This window comes from Sparus aurata, chromosome 11 (assembly GCF_900880675.1).
Source record: "Sparus aurata chromosome 11, fSpaAur1.1, whole genome shotgun sequence".
NCBI classification, from domain to species: Eukaryota; Metazoa; Chordata; class Actinopteri; order Spariformes; family Sparidae; genus Sparus; species Sparus aurata.
The window spans coordinates 12,051,446-12,065,444 of record NC_044197.1 but is presented as its reverse complement, the minus strand read 5'-3'; the positions used below and the strand labels follow the sequence as shown (position 1 = coordinate 12,065,444).

At 38.6% G+C, this 13,999-nt stretch overlaps 1 protein-coding gene across 2 annotated transcripts in view; it reads left to right on the top strand.

Annotated features, from left to right (window-relative positions):
• Positions 1 to 13,999, top strand: part of ell (elongation factor RNA polymerase II) — a 35,569-nt gene that overhangs the window by 4,775 nt on the left and 16,795 nt on the right. For both annotated transcript variants that reach the window (XM_030432827.1, XM_030432829.1), the window contains exon 2: positions 9,189 to 9,233. In XM_030432827.1, the coding sequence (XP_030288687.1) occupies positions 9,189 to 9,233 (45 nt within the window). The remainder of the gene's footprint in view (positions 1 to 9,188; positions 9,234 to 13,999) is intronic.

The window sequence follows — 13,999 nt, the reverse complement described above, 5'->3', positions numbered from 1 at the left end:
AGTGCCAGAATTGAGTATGGTAGCTTAACATAGTTCTCAAGAAACTAATTTGTGCTCATGTGCATGACATATGAGCCCCTGTCATTAGTCGGTTAATTGATTATTTGATAGAAAGACAATTAGTTGCCAACTATGTTTAATTAATCTTTTTAGTCATTTTTAAAGCGAAAATGTGAAACATTTGCTGGTTCCAGCTTCTTAAAAATGTAAAGATTTGTTGCTTTTCTTTGTCATTTGTCATAGTCTTTAGGTTTTTGACTGTTCGGTTCGATAGAAGAAGTCATGTGAAGACATTACTTTGGACTCTGGGGAACCCTGATGAGCACACTTCACTTTTTTCATGGATAGCTCATAGAATAGACAATGAATCAGTTAAGTTATATTCTGCAGATTGACTGATAATTATAATTTTTAAAAATCATTAGTTGGTTTGGCATTGAACTGTTATTGGTGGAGGATATTTTCTTCAATATGGTTGGATTAGCTTTTAAAGTATTTATTGTCTTTTCAATAAACAGCAAATGGCCATCTTAAAGTTAAAAATGTCCCTCAGTTTTACGTTGTTATAAACCCACAAGAACATGATATGCAAGACTAGCCCCCTAACATAAGTGCCAAGCTTGCAAAAACAAAACAAGACATATCAAAAATAAGTTTGTTTTTATCACTTCATAGAGATGCTACCGTTTGCTCTGTTAAATGAATAGATGAATGAGAGAATAAGACCTCAAATTGTATAAATATATCCAAGCAAGGATAACTTTCTTAAAAAGTCAGATGCTACAGGTTTTTGTTTGGATGAAGATCAATCCTTAGTTAAGTAACCAGCTATAGCCTTCACTAAGGAGGTCAGTTTACACCAGTGGTCCTCACCAGTGGTCCTCAAACTTTTTGTAGAATGCTGTTCTTTGGAAGCCAGGAGAGGTTCACGACCAATAACATCATTTACAAAAATCAGGGAAGCAACTTATGAAAAAGGCTCCAGGTAGAAATTTTGTTAAGTAAAAGTCAGCAAGATGGCATCAGCAAACTTTGGTTTGTTTATTTTCCCCAGGCCCACCCCCCCGTGTGACAGCTACTGACTTCACACCAAGTCAGTTTTGCTCTTCGCTCCACCTCCTCCACCTCAACCCCTATGGGGAAGGTATGGGAAGTAATGGAGACCGTGAGGGGATTCTGTTTCCTCAACCCGTTCAGCCTGTGCCAGTGCTATGGTTATTTAAGGAATGCTGACTCCACAGTCTCAGCAGATCACGGGACGCTGCAAGAGATGACCATAACCACTAAGGCCAAATATGACTCTAAATGTCATGGTGTTCCTCTGTCCTGTGGCAGGGTTGCCACAAGTGACCGTGTCAAACTGGTGTCACTGCACACAGAGCAGACTGCCTGACCTGCTGTCTGTTTCCAAAGATCAGTGAGAGCTGAGCAGAGTTTGTTTTTTTGGTCTACAAACTGCTGATGCTCTGTGCCTGTGGTTTGTGACCAGTATTTGAGCAATAGGATGCTTAAAAACGTGTTAATTAACGCAATAAATAATAACTTCTTTGTAATAGGTAGTTCATTGTTGGGTCTCAACCCAGATGCTTTGGTTTGGAATCCAACCTACACTGCTAGTTTAATGCATCTGAGTTTGACAAACTGAGGATGAAACCCAACAATCAGCTGTCTTTCTCCAGGAAGCAATGTTATGATCCTTTAAGAGGAACGAGTTACAAATACAAGTGTAGTTATGTCATTCTGTACAGGAGTAATGATAATGAATAAATGCCAGAGTTAACACCTGAAATATCGCTTCATCAATTCGGAAACCTTGAATAAGACCAGACCTTGAAGGAATCTCTGCTGAATCAGCGCTTGCTTCTCCATGTTTGAAAAGACTGATTTATGAAAGGAGATTCCGCTTTTTATTTTCTCATAATTATCCATTCTCTCCTGGTGTGCTTCACTCCTTGAGAGTCAAAGTGTTTGTTTTTATCAGTGCCAGTGACTGTTTTTCATGGTAATCGCACTGCAGAAATAAGATTTCCCATGTGTAAGACTATGGTTTTATCTTGAATTTCTATCAATAAATCACAAATATTTAACAAGCCTAAGTTTAGCTATTCTAGTTTAGGGTAAACTTGATAGAACAATGTTAATGTAATGATGGCCCAGAGATGACATTGCCCATCTTTGCCTGAAGCCAATAGTAACCCCAGCAATGAAAAAAGGCTTCTGTGCTTTGCTTGAATGCAGTTCTGTGCCATGAAAATTGATGGAGTGGAAGCAATTTTTTATGTAATCTTTTAATCAAGGTATTTTAATCAACACTGGCTGACTGAAAAAGATTATTTTGATTTGAGTTATCATTTTGTAGGAAAGACATTTCGAAGGTCATCAAAATGTGAAGTCGGTTTTTCAATGTACATTTGTGTTTATTAGACATAACTTGATCGATTCATACTAAATTATATACTCCTTATCATCACTGGCAGAGCTCAGAATATGTAAAATTATTTTTAAACCATCGTATGCCACTGACGCAGAATTGAACACCCATCATGGAATTGCCTGCTCAAGAATAATCTTGGGTCCAGTTGGCCTGAAAAGGAGAGGTACACATTGCTATTTTTCAGTCAGATGGTGGTCACTTCTGTGAAGGAATTGTAACATCAGCTCAAATCCAAGTAGGGACAGGGTAATAATTGATTCTTCCTCTCTTGAAAGTGTGACATGTCTCAGAGCAAAAAAGTCCATAATAATGAATGGCTAAGCGTAAGTAAACATTATGTAAGTTGTGATTCATGACAAATACAAATTTATTTAAAAGTAGCAGCTAGTGAAACAGTGAGGAAAAAAGTAATCGTATGTAAAAATTCCAAAATTTGATGCATCAAGTGATAAGATGTACCTTTTATTGATGCCCTGTAGGATACATTCAATTGATTACTTACTTAATCACTATAACTGTTAGCTCAAACAGGACACAGTACATCTAGCATACTACAATATCTACCGCAGTTAGTTTGAGTCGGATTGTAAGGTTACAATGTTGAAAGAACAAAGATATTTATATAAAATTTTGTATCCTATCAGATTAACCAATGAGGGTGCTGCAATCACTTGTTTACTTTAGGCTTTCTGTTTGCACTCTTTTCAAGTCAACCACGACTTCCTGCATCATCATCACTTTCACAGTACTTTTGGAAAACTCCCTGATTACTAGAAGCCGACAGCTGTTTGTACTTCTAGTAAGATCTGAATATAGTTCTTTATAGTTGCAGAGAAAAAGTGTTGCTCACTTTCATTTACCACTAAATGTCATTTTTGTGATGATGCAGGTGTGAATCTGAAACCTGAAGTTCAGTAGTTGCAAGTGATGAGTATGATGCTGTGTTCACACAAGATTGAACTCTCCAGAGTGGATTAATCTGAAAACAATGACTCTCAGTCTATAATTTCAACAATGCTGTAACAAGGCAATGGCATATGCCTTCAAACACATGCTTGGATGTTTAACAGAAACGTGAACATTCAGAACCTCTCTGAGACATCTCAATTTTTTGTGTTGTAATGCTTTTTTGATGCCAGTGTAGAAGATGGAACCATACAGCTCGGGATGATGATCACATTTGTGCAAGCATAAATGGTGAGCTGCAGTGCATCAGCAGTAGTGTTGCATTTGGAATGGAAAACATGGAATAGCCTAAAATTGTTTCAGAAGTGGTGTGCTTTAAGTCAATATGTAATGCAAACACATTTTTGAAATGATTCTGGTATGGGAACTTCGGTGCAGATTTCTTTTCAAGAGATGTTGGTGTATAGCGATTTTGTCAGACTCTACATGTACTGATCCAACACCCACAACAAAGACGTGTCGCTCACGTGAAATTTGCATTTGTCTTTTCAAGATCAAAAGCAGCTCCATGCTTTCGAGACAGAGAACATTAAAAGCTTCAAAGGGTTTCTTGCTAGCAGTGAAGAGCCAGTTACGGTAAATGCACCAGTAAGTAGTTCCAATTAAGCCTCTGTGCTAGTGTGTCACTTTAAATGCTCAATTGACACTCCACTCCTCTGTCAGATATTTACCAGACTGGTAAACCAGGTTTTTGCACACGCACACACACACAGACACAGACGCAGACACACAGACATACTTGGCAGTGATGCATGCACACTGAGTATTAAGAGTAGGGACACCCAGTACCATTTCACCCTTGCAGAGTGTATGGCACAAAGTGCTCTTTCCATCTCTGAAATCCTAGACAGGGGGAACATGGCATCGGGGTGACAGTGATGCAACTAAACACCTGACAATTTGGGTGACACAGCCATGCCCATGGGGATTAAGACCTGGCTATTCCTGTGTGCATCTACTACAATACAAAGAAGGCCTTTGCCAGTGCAACCTGAGAGACCCAGGCGAGAATTGCACTTGTGTTTGAGGGTATCATTTGCGTTAGACTCTAGGTCTGTATGAAGAGGTTGGTAATTTTTCCATGAATTACGGCCAGTTGCTTGTATAAACAAAAATTTAAAAAGTGAATTCAAATTCTGCGAACATATACTTTTATTGCATTATATTGTCATGTAATTTTATCGTTGAGAGCCTTGGGCTTGTTTTCAGTCTTAAAGAGATTGTGGTGTAGCAGACAAATCGAGAACACAACACCCAGGTAAACGCACAAATTTTTGCCCATTCTGAGGCACAGAGCTATACTGCGCATTGAAGTTTAGGCTGCTGGCTTGTTAATACTTTTCTGTCTCTGCTCAAACTCAGTCGCCGGTGAGTTTGACAATTTTGTAATTACAATACAATTTTGACTTATAATAATATTCTAATATTTGAAGGTGATAGTAAGATTCAACTGTTTACAACAGTTTACACTGCTCATGGCACACAAATCCAACATTCTCCTACAAACACAGATGTTTGTTTTGTCTGTCGCAGCTGTCTATTTGTTTTAGTATGTTTGGAGATATTTGGTCAAATTCAACATGTTCAGTCTTTGTCTGTGTTTGAGTTTGGTCAGTTTGCCAGGCTTTCAGACAGAAGATTACCCAGACCTTAGGCATATAGTATGCATGTCTGGAGCAACACAGCTCACGCATAAGCCAGTATTAGTGGTGAACTCATTCATGTTGCCTAAGTATGTTTGTTTAGCATTCGTTCTCTGACCTGATTAGTTCTACACAGTTAATCAAAAATTATTTAGAATAAAATGAAAAGTACACTTTTGAAAATTCCAAAGCTTGCAGTTTTTTTTATGAAGTTCCATAAATCTTGTTCTCCAGATGCATTATAAAAATTGTGATGGAATAGTGATAATATTGATATCATTATTGTGATATCAGACTATATACTGTCTTGGATTTTGTTTGGATGTTATATTGTGATATTGCATGAGTGTTGGCTTTTCCTGGTTTTAAAGGCCACATTACAGTGACGTGATGTTTTACTTGTTTTCATACTTGCCTTTACCCACTGAGTCTTTATATCCATATTACAGCTGATTATTGATCACAGATCTCACTGTGTTAATATTTGTGAAAGTACCAATAGTCATCCCTACAATATTGCACTATTTTTTGTTTTTTTTCCATATCAAGCAGCCCTTTATCTGATTTAAGCCTGTCTAACTGCCACTTGCTTGTTGCTTAAACCCTCAAAGTGATTATCAGTCACCTTGAGATTTGATATCCACTTCTTGCTTCAGATTTTCTTGTATTTCTGATATTTCTTGCATGTTTGAAGACATCTTCCCATTTTTAAAACAAAATGATAAATGGAGTTTCTCTTAATTACATACGTATCCTTTTCACTTTGAGGTCAACTGTGTGACCTGTTAGGTTTACTGTTTTGTTAGGATTAGTTTGAACAGTGTAACAGAGAGGCTGTTCTTAAAAGACCTGCCAACATGAGAATGTTTGCTGTTGTCGGAGAATGTTGGATTGTTAATGAACAACCTTTACATAGAAAATATGCCAAATTTGCTGAGGTCCATGTTGCTGTAATTTTTTGACACTTGTGTTGTTAATGCAGAGAAGAAGTATACAGTCTGAAGGCAAATGTTATGTTGTAGCAGGAAACAGACTTGAACAACAGTGTCATCAGTTCAGATTTATCACGGGCTGATTGGCTGAAAGTCCATGCTCTGTCCAGCTGATCCCCATACTGTTGCTGGTGGGCAATGTGTGGGAACATCCACAGCCTTGTCATCGATCCATGGTCGGGAGCCGTACTCTGTCCCTAAGGTTAGCTCTGTGGAACATTCTGGGCTCAGGTCCCAGAGAATAGTGACATGTCAGCAGCCCATTCAAATGAACAGGCTGAGGGTAGCACTATGTTAGCAGTGCTGTGGGGAGGGGGGGCATAGGGTGGGAGTGCTAAAACTGGTGCTGTGTTAAACATTGCAGGGGTAGACCAGGGAGTGTGGCTCCATGAAAGGTCTGCTGATCCCGGATAGGCTGTGAGTGTTCTGAGCTCAGGACAAATGGACACAGTATTGTACTATTGGCAGATAAATAAGACAATAATAATATTGCCAGGTAGCTTTCTCTTTTTTATCTTTGAGGATTAAGCAAGGTGATTTTGCTATCCCAGAGTTCCCTATTTCTTCAATTTCTGATATCATCCCCAACATTGTAATTGGTAATCTCTTTGTATAGCAAGACTAACAGTTGACAGCCACACTAGAGGCTCTGTGACTCGGTACTTGGACGCAGTGGTGCTTTTAGCTAAACGCTTCACCGAGCATTGCAACATGCAGGTGTAAAGCCTACCATGTGCAATGATGGCAGTGACAATCAAGTCCCAATTGAAACTGTTCCCTACTCACTGAATTAAAAGTATATGGAGTGGATGGTGAGTGAGTTATAAATGAGTCTTAAATAAAACAGACTTGGTAATTGTTTACCAACTCCAAATGTCTGTCGGTAAGGTTTGAGCATGAATTTGGATTTGAGCAAAGGATTTTTGTTCATGTCAGGGATGCAGTTTTCTCCAAACAACCGTAATTGGAATGTATGGTACATCTACATAATTTCAGGGAATTAAGAACCAAGTTTCCTGTTTTAACATAGTGGAAAATGAAACCAGACACTGATTTGGACTTGAATCTTGAAAAATTGAAGGATGCAGTGTAAGTGCGGTCAAACAGAGGACAGAAGCTCACAATTTTTGTATGCATTCTCCATACTCTGGGTCAAGATCAGACAGGAATACAAAGTACGTTGTGTCTTTTAAAGAGCTTGCCCGCACCTTGAACTTTGAGCTTGTGCATTTGATCACATTGATCCACTAAAGCAGCACGAAATGTCAAAGTAACTTCTCCTTTTGATGCTTGTGAGTGTTTAGTTCCACCAGTCAGTGAAATGAATTATTCCTACCATAGTTCACAGTTTGTCTCTGTGTTTGTAGAATTTCCTGATAGATTGTTTTTGAAAAAAAATCATATTCTTGAGTTTGACATCAAAACAAACTCTACAGTTGACTCTCCAAAGACAGATTGTTTTGGCTTAGAGCTTTCTGCATGTTGCTCAGTGTTCCTGTTTGTTCTGATGTGCTATTCTCATCAGTGCATCAGCTTTATATTGTAAAAGCCCAGAGGTTGGTATAAAACATGGTGTTTGTCCACTTACTGCAGTCAACAAGAGTTGGACCACTGATAATCATGCCTTTGGTTCTGGTTACCTCAGTTCACTTTAAATTTGTTTTACAGTCCTCTTGTATCACTGGCCTGCGTATTCTATGAAAGTACTGCTGTCTCTTTGATTTGTAATGGTGGACCTTAAGCAAAATGTGGAATTTATAAGAAATCGAATGATACAACAATGGTACTGAGCAACCTCCAGGAATCTGGATGTGATACCGAAACAGCTGAATGCAACTGAAAGTGAAGTAGAAACTCCCTTCAGCTCTTCCTCTTTTCCCGTATCTCAAAAACTGAAATAACCCACTGTTGCATGATGTCATTATTCTGCCTAATCTTCATTTTTTGATATGAAAAAGGTCATCATACTAGCGCATGCGTTACCCACAGTATAAGAAGTGCCCGTCCCTCCTTGTAGTTTTTCAGGCGTTTTCTATACTGTAAACAATAACTCCTCGAGCTGAACTGGGGAAATTGCAACATATTTGCTTGAGAAATTACTCTAAAATATTTAGATTATTTTGCTGTTGTTGATGAACTTATAGTTGCAGCACATTTGTCATGACTGAATCTCTCCCTCACACGATGACCAGACTGATCTGAGCCTTATTTGGGAGCTTCTGTGTCCAAAGTATTTGAAAAATGTCAGTGGTGAGCTGCAGCTATTGGGTGACTGGCTGACTGGACACACAGTCCATCTCTGTTTCTGTCAGATAGTAGCAGACATGCTAACTGTTTTGGCTTGCAGAGGAAATTGATTGAGGCTGAAGGTCACGCATTCTACTCCTTTTAGATTTTCAGATGGTTCATTTTAATCTGAAAAAACCTTACCAATTAGATATACTCTTATTTTAATGTTTTAATATTATACTTGATTGAATTCATATGAGATTTTCTCTTAAATAAATGTAATGTGTATGTTGTATAAATAATGTGATCTTGAACAGGACTTAATCAATCAATTAATCAATTTGAATTTAATAGATGACAAAAGCAAATAGTTCTTGGTATTGGGCTCGCCCTGAAGACATCGTGTATACTGTGCTAATACAGAGGAATATTTGTCCTCCTGATTATAATTGAGCTAATGCTAATTTAAAACTGTAATCTCATAGCTTTGAATAGAAAATGATATTCAAATAGTGGTTTCTCTGTGGCTAACGTCTCCTTGAAACAAAGTTTTATGTAAATCTTTTCCTATTGGCCTGTGTTAAACTGGTTATATGTAAAATACCTGGTTTTCTTTTCCAAAGCTGAAAACAAAGGAAGAATACAAAAAATTCAATCAACTCTTTAATGATGGTGGATTTAACCCATAACCGTTTATGAATTGATATTTCTATACTTGGTGCATGCTTTTAAAAGCTAATGCACTGCTTTCAGCAATTATTAGCACTTCCATTGTCTCTTTGGTCTTATTAGTCGCTCTTATTTAAACAGATATCGAAGCAGTTACTTATGGGAACTAAGATCTTCACAAGAAGTTGCCTAATTTAATCTTTTAATGTGGTAACTGTGTCACTTATTTAACAATGCTGTTCTTGTCTTTTCTAGGTCCTGTCATTACGACCATTGATCAGGTTTAATGGAAACCAAGGGGTAAGAAAATATTTCTCTCTCACTTTCTCTCTATGATAATACCCCTATGAAAATAATCTCTTTCTGTCATCAAAGTTGGCCTGCTAAATAACGACAGCTAGCTGCTAACATGCATTTCAATATTCAGATGTCAGAGTTGGAAAGCAGAAATTCGAATTTTCAAGAGAGTATGTGGAAGCTCAAACATCACCTGAAACACACACACACACACTTTTTCAAGACATGTGATTATGCAAACACTGGTGTCAGCTGCAAACTAGTTATTTTTTTCCTCCAACATGACACTTCAGTACCATATCTTAAAGTGGCTGCCTTCGACGGCAGCAAAAAAGATGCTGGCAAAGCTGTTCTGAATTTAATGATGTACTTTTTGGCATATGTGTCATGTGCTGTGTCAACATTGCTTGATCTTAAGGTACTACTGTCAAAGAAACCTGGTCAGCCAAATGTTTCCCTAGCCTCTCGTAATGGCAATGAGATTTTGTTTATTATGCTTTGGCTCCATAATGTGCCAAACAGGAAAAAAAATTCTAAACCCCTGAAGATATCATGTTGCTACCTTGTTTTTAACAACTTCTTGTTCTCTCAGTATATCTTTGTATTGTTATGTAGTAGACACTGTAGTAGCCTGTTCCTGTCCAGGTCAACTTTTGCAGATAATAAAATGTTATCTTAATTCACCTGTCTCTCTGAGGCATCTCTAAGATACTGTAGATTGGTTTGAAGAACTGATGGCATTCAAAGGGCTGGTTCGTTGGGATTTCCCATATTTCCATGACATTATTATTATTTTGTTGTTGTTGTTGTTGTTGGCTGGTTGTGGGCATTGTTCTTAATATGGTCAATGCCAGGATTTATAGCATCTCCATGATATGTCTTAAGCCTCATCCATATGCACACAGATATTTGGGTTAACAGAATCTTAAAACAAAAGGATCACATGGCCTTCTACGTACACTGAGCATGCACATGCTGGTGTAAACAGGAAGGAGGTTGAACACTCTCTGATCTGTTGCTTAGTTACAGAAAATACTATGTACAGGGCAGGGAATCTGACAATGATGATTAATTATGAACTAATTGCTACCTGCTACACTCGTACACAGTGTCAGCATCCAAACCTTGGCAAATTTCTTCATGTGTTGAGAAGGATTGTTGAGCTGTCGTTTACCCAAAAGTGCTTCTTCCTGATGCTTTTGCAACATCCTCAGCAGTGACATTCTGAAAATGGCATTACTCAGCAATAACACGACAGCCAAAACTATGCAGAGAAAGAAGTTGTACGAAAACATAAGTTTTGATTGATGAATAAAGAACTCTTTAGGATATTTTTATATTACGTGCAGCAAGAGCAATATATTTTTTCATGTCAAGTCGGTTCTAAAATTCAACATGAACAAATTGCCTTTCCCGGAAGAGAGTAAATAGATGGAGCATTGACTTGTTTATATTCTGACCTGCAGGTACGTAAATAATGTACTCTAAAGTTGTCACACTCATGTCTAAAGCACACAGACAACAAGCAACATTACCAACAGCTGCACTATCATACATTGTAGCGCTACACCTGCCAACACCTCATTCTGACAGTACTGCAGTGTAATACACGCACAGCTTGTAAGCTCTCAATACACTCATCCTCTACAAAGATGGACCTCAGGCAGCGGCAGTCATAGTTTGATATGTTTTCCTGAAATATTTGGCTGTAAGATATTGGATAGCTGCTGTAGTTGAGGTCTGTGGGTTTGTTTAGTTTTTTGTTATGATCTATGATTTCTACATTTACAATAGAGAGTCAGTGTTTAAGTGTCACTTTGCTTCAAGCCTTTCATGAGTCAGTGTTAACAAAATGCCATGATTGGTAATCATTCTTCACACACATCTACAAGAACCTCCTCCAGGTGTCTTCATACATTTGATGCTGCCGCCTTCCTGCTGTCACTGTTTTTGTGTTAAATTGGGAATGGTGCAGTGCCGAATACTGCAATCCTGCATAGAGCCAGACTCCATGTTTCAGCCTCTTTTACTCGAGGCTTTATCAAGTAAATGTTAGTTTTTCTCTGTACCAATAGGTTGAGTTTGTCTTCATAGCCTGATAACTCAATGTGAGTCTTGCCTATTGTGCTCAAGACTGTTGCAGAAAGAGTTTGTCATTAACTGGCTTTAAATCTCTGTTTTAACCGGCACCAATGTGTATCTATGACATCTCATGCATGCATATTCGTCAATTTGCTCATTATCTGATGTTTGTAGGCTATTTAAATACTAAGTAATGCATGCATTTTACTGATGCAGCAGCGCAACAAGGAGGAAAATCTGTTCTTGTTGAGATCCGAATGCGAGTCAGAAGTGTAAAAGTGGCTAAATTACAGAGCAGATGGCGTGGTTGTCACGATGACATCCCATTTTCATTCACTCACATTCATTCATCTTGTACAGCACTGCCTGAGCTCTGACTAAGTGTGCACGCACATAACAAGTTTCATGCACCTTTTTTAGAAGAGGGAAAGGCTGTAAAGAAATGATACCGTTGGGCTGCTCCAAACGTGTGATGCAGAAAAACTACAACATGGTCGCAGAAGCCTTAATTCAGCCTCTGGGCTTGTTTCTGCTGCTAATTTCTTTCTGGCTGTTGATGTGACTTACAACAATCTGTCATTATGCATATTTTTGAATTTGGCAGAACACCTTTATTATCACTGAATAAGAGGCCTGTGGCAGTGAGGATGTGGACATGTTTTATACTTGCTCCGTCTGACACTCCACCCCCTCTCTTACTGAATCGCTGTTTGCCAGCACTGCAAGAGGTGATACTGAAACAAACTAGGGCTGTGTGATATGACGAAAGTCTTCTGTCCCGATAAAGGTCATTTCATACCCAGATAACAGTACATATCATGATATAGCACAGTATCAATAAATTCAATGAATACATCATTTATGTAAAATGACCACATGGTAAGACCTATATATTGTTACATTTTGAAATATGTACCTGTCAAAAAAGAGATACTTAATCATATTTGATTGTTTTCCCCTGTTTTAATTTAGAACCTTTTTTGCAAATTTTCAACTAAACATATGAAGAAATATATAAAATGAGAGTGAAAACACTTTTTAGCTGCGATTTGCAAAAATACAACAACATCTGAGCGGGGGTTTGTTTTGAGCACTTCATTGTATTTTGTGTCTTTCATCTGTAGACTCTTTCATAGTTTGACATGTCAAACTATGACAACCAAGCCAAATGACAGAGCTTGCCCCTCTGGTTCAAAGTCCTTTCTTCTGTCCAGAATTACCCCGTTGTGTTTCACATTCACTGTTCTCCATCTGTTTGTCTTTCCGTCATGCAAATTTCCTGCGTCTGTGTCCATGTCATATGTAAGAATAGAAGGCGTCATCCAACAAGGAAAAATATTGTCATAGAGTGATTTGCGTCACAGCCAAAAAAACAGTTTGCTGTCATCACATGTAATCATATCACACAGCCCTATGACTAACCAGAGCTACAGTTTTCAGGCCATCGTCAAGCTTATGTGGTTAAGTATTGATCATGGATTTTGCGATGCATCCAGCCAGCACTGTTGACATGAGTTGACCCTTCCACAGCTGTTGGTTCGCTTAGCATGTTTGATCTGCTGCAGTGGCAGTCAGAAAGTGAGGTCCCTCATGCTGATCATGGCAGATCAGCAGTGTGTCTTAGCTTAGTCTCACGTTTTCTTTTTGTCTTCCACCTGCCAAATACAACGTCTCAAAGCAAAACTCAGTGCCAGCTGCATTTTTCTTTTTTATTATTTCATATTTGGTATTTTATTAATTCATATTTGAACCAGCGCTGAAGTCCTTTTTTGATATTTTTTCGTAACCTTGGTGAATGGGCTACCTTTTACTGTCTGCCTGTATGTCTCCTGCCATTGCGTCATTGTTTCACGTGCCACCAGCCTCAAAAAAGTGCAACAGTCGCACATGTGCATGAGTGATTAAGTCGAATGGGGCAGGTTTAGGCAAGCAAGTGGAGGCCTGTTACTTCTTAATATAAAAATTCTCAGTGTTGTAACAGTTTTTAATCTTGATCTGTGTCTAAAACTATGCCAAGTCTGGTCCTTGAATTTGAATTGGCTGGGTCAGAAAGTCCTTTTAAGTTGAGGTTTGAGAGGTGTGGTAGCCCAATGAACATATGATATTGTTTAGAAATGTTTTGGTTGTGTAAAACTGTAGTTTGTATTCTTACTACCAGAGTTTGGAAGAGGAAGCAGAACTGCTGATTAGTTATCTCAAGCAGTAGCAGACAGTACATACATGTCAAGGGACGGCTGCCTGTTGGTCATTGTAGTCTTTACAGTGTGTTCTGCTTTTAACAGCACAAATGAAGCAAAGCACTTGCACAGCCAGCACGTTTCACCATCTTTTGAAGTTGTCTTCATGCGTCAGGCCACTGTCTCTGTCTGATTCGTCTCCTTTTTTCCTCCCTTTCCTCTGGCCTTGGAGAGAGGACTAGACGAAGTGTGTGTATGTGTGGGTCGGTCCTCTCCACTGACCCCAACCTGAAAAGAGCCATTGTTTGCTAGACGCCATGCAGAATGAGAAGATGAGGCTAGCCGCTGGAGAAGCAAGGAGAAGGTGGTTGGATAACCTGTTTAAAATCCACTTCTACCTTTAGAAAATGTTGTGTAAAGGGGATTATTAGTTGTAGGGTTGATGTGGTTCATTGTCAGTCCCTGCCCTTCATCCCATGTTTAAAGTAATCTCTCCAGTCTCTTTAATGT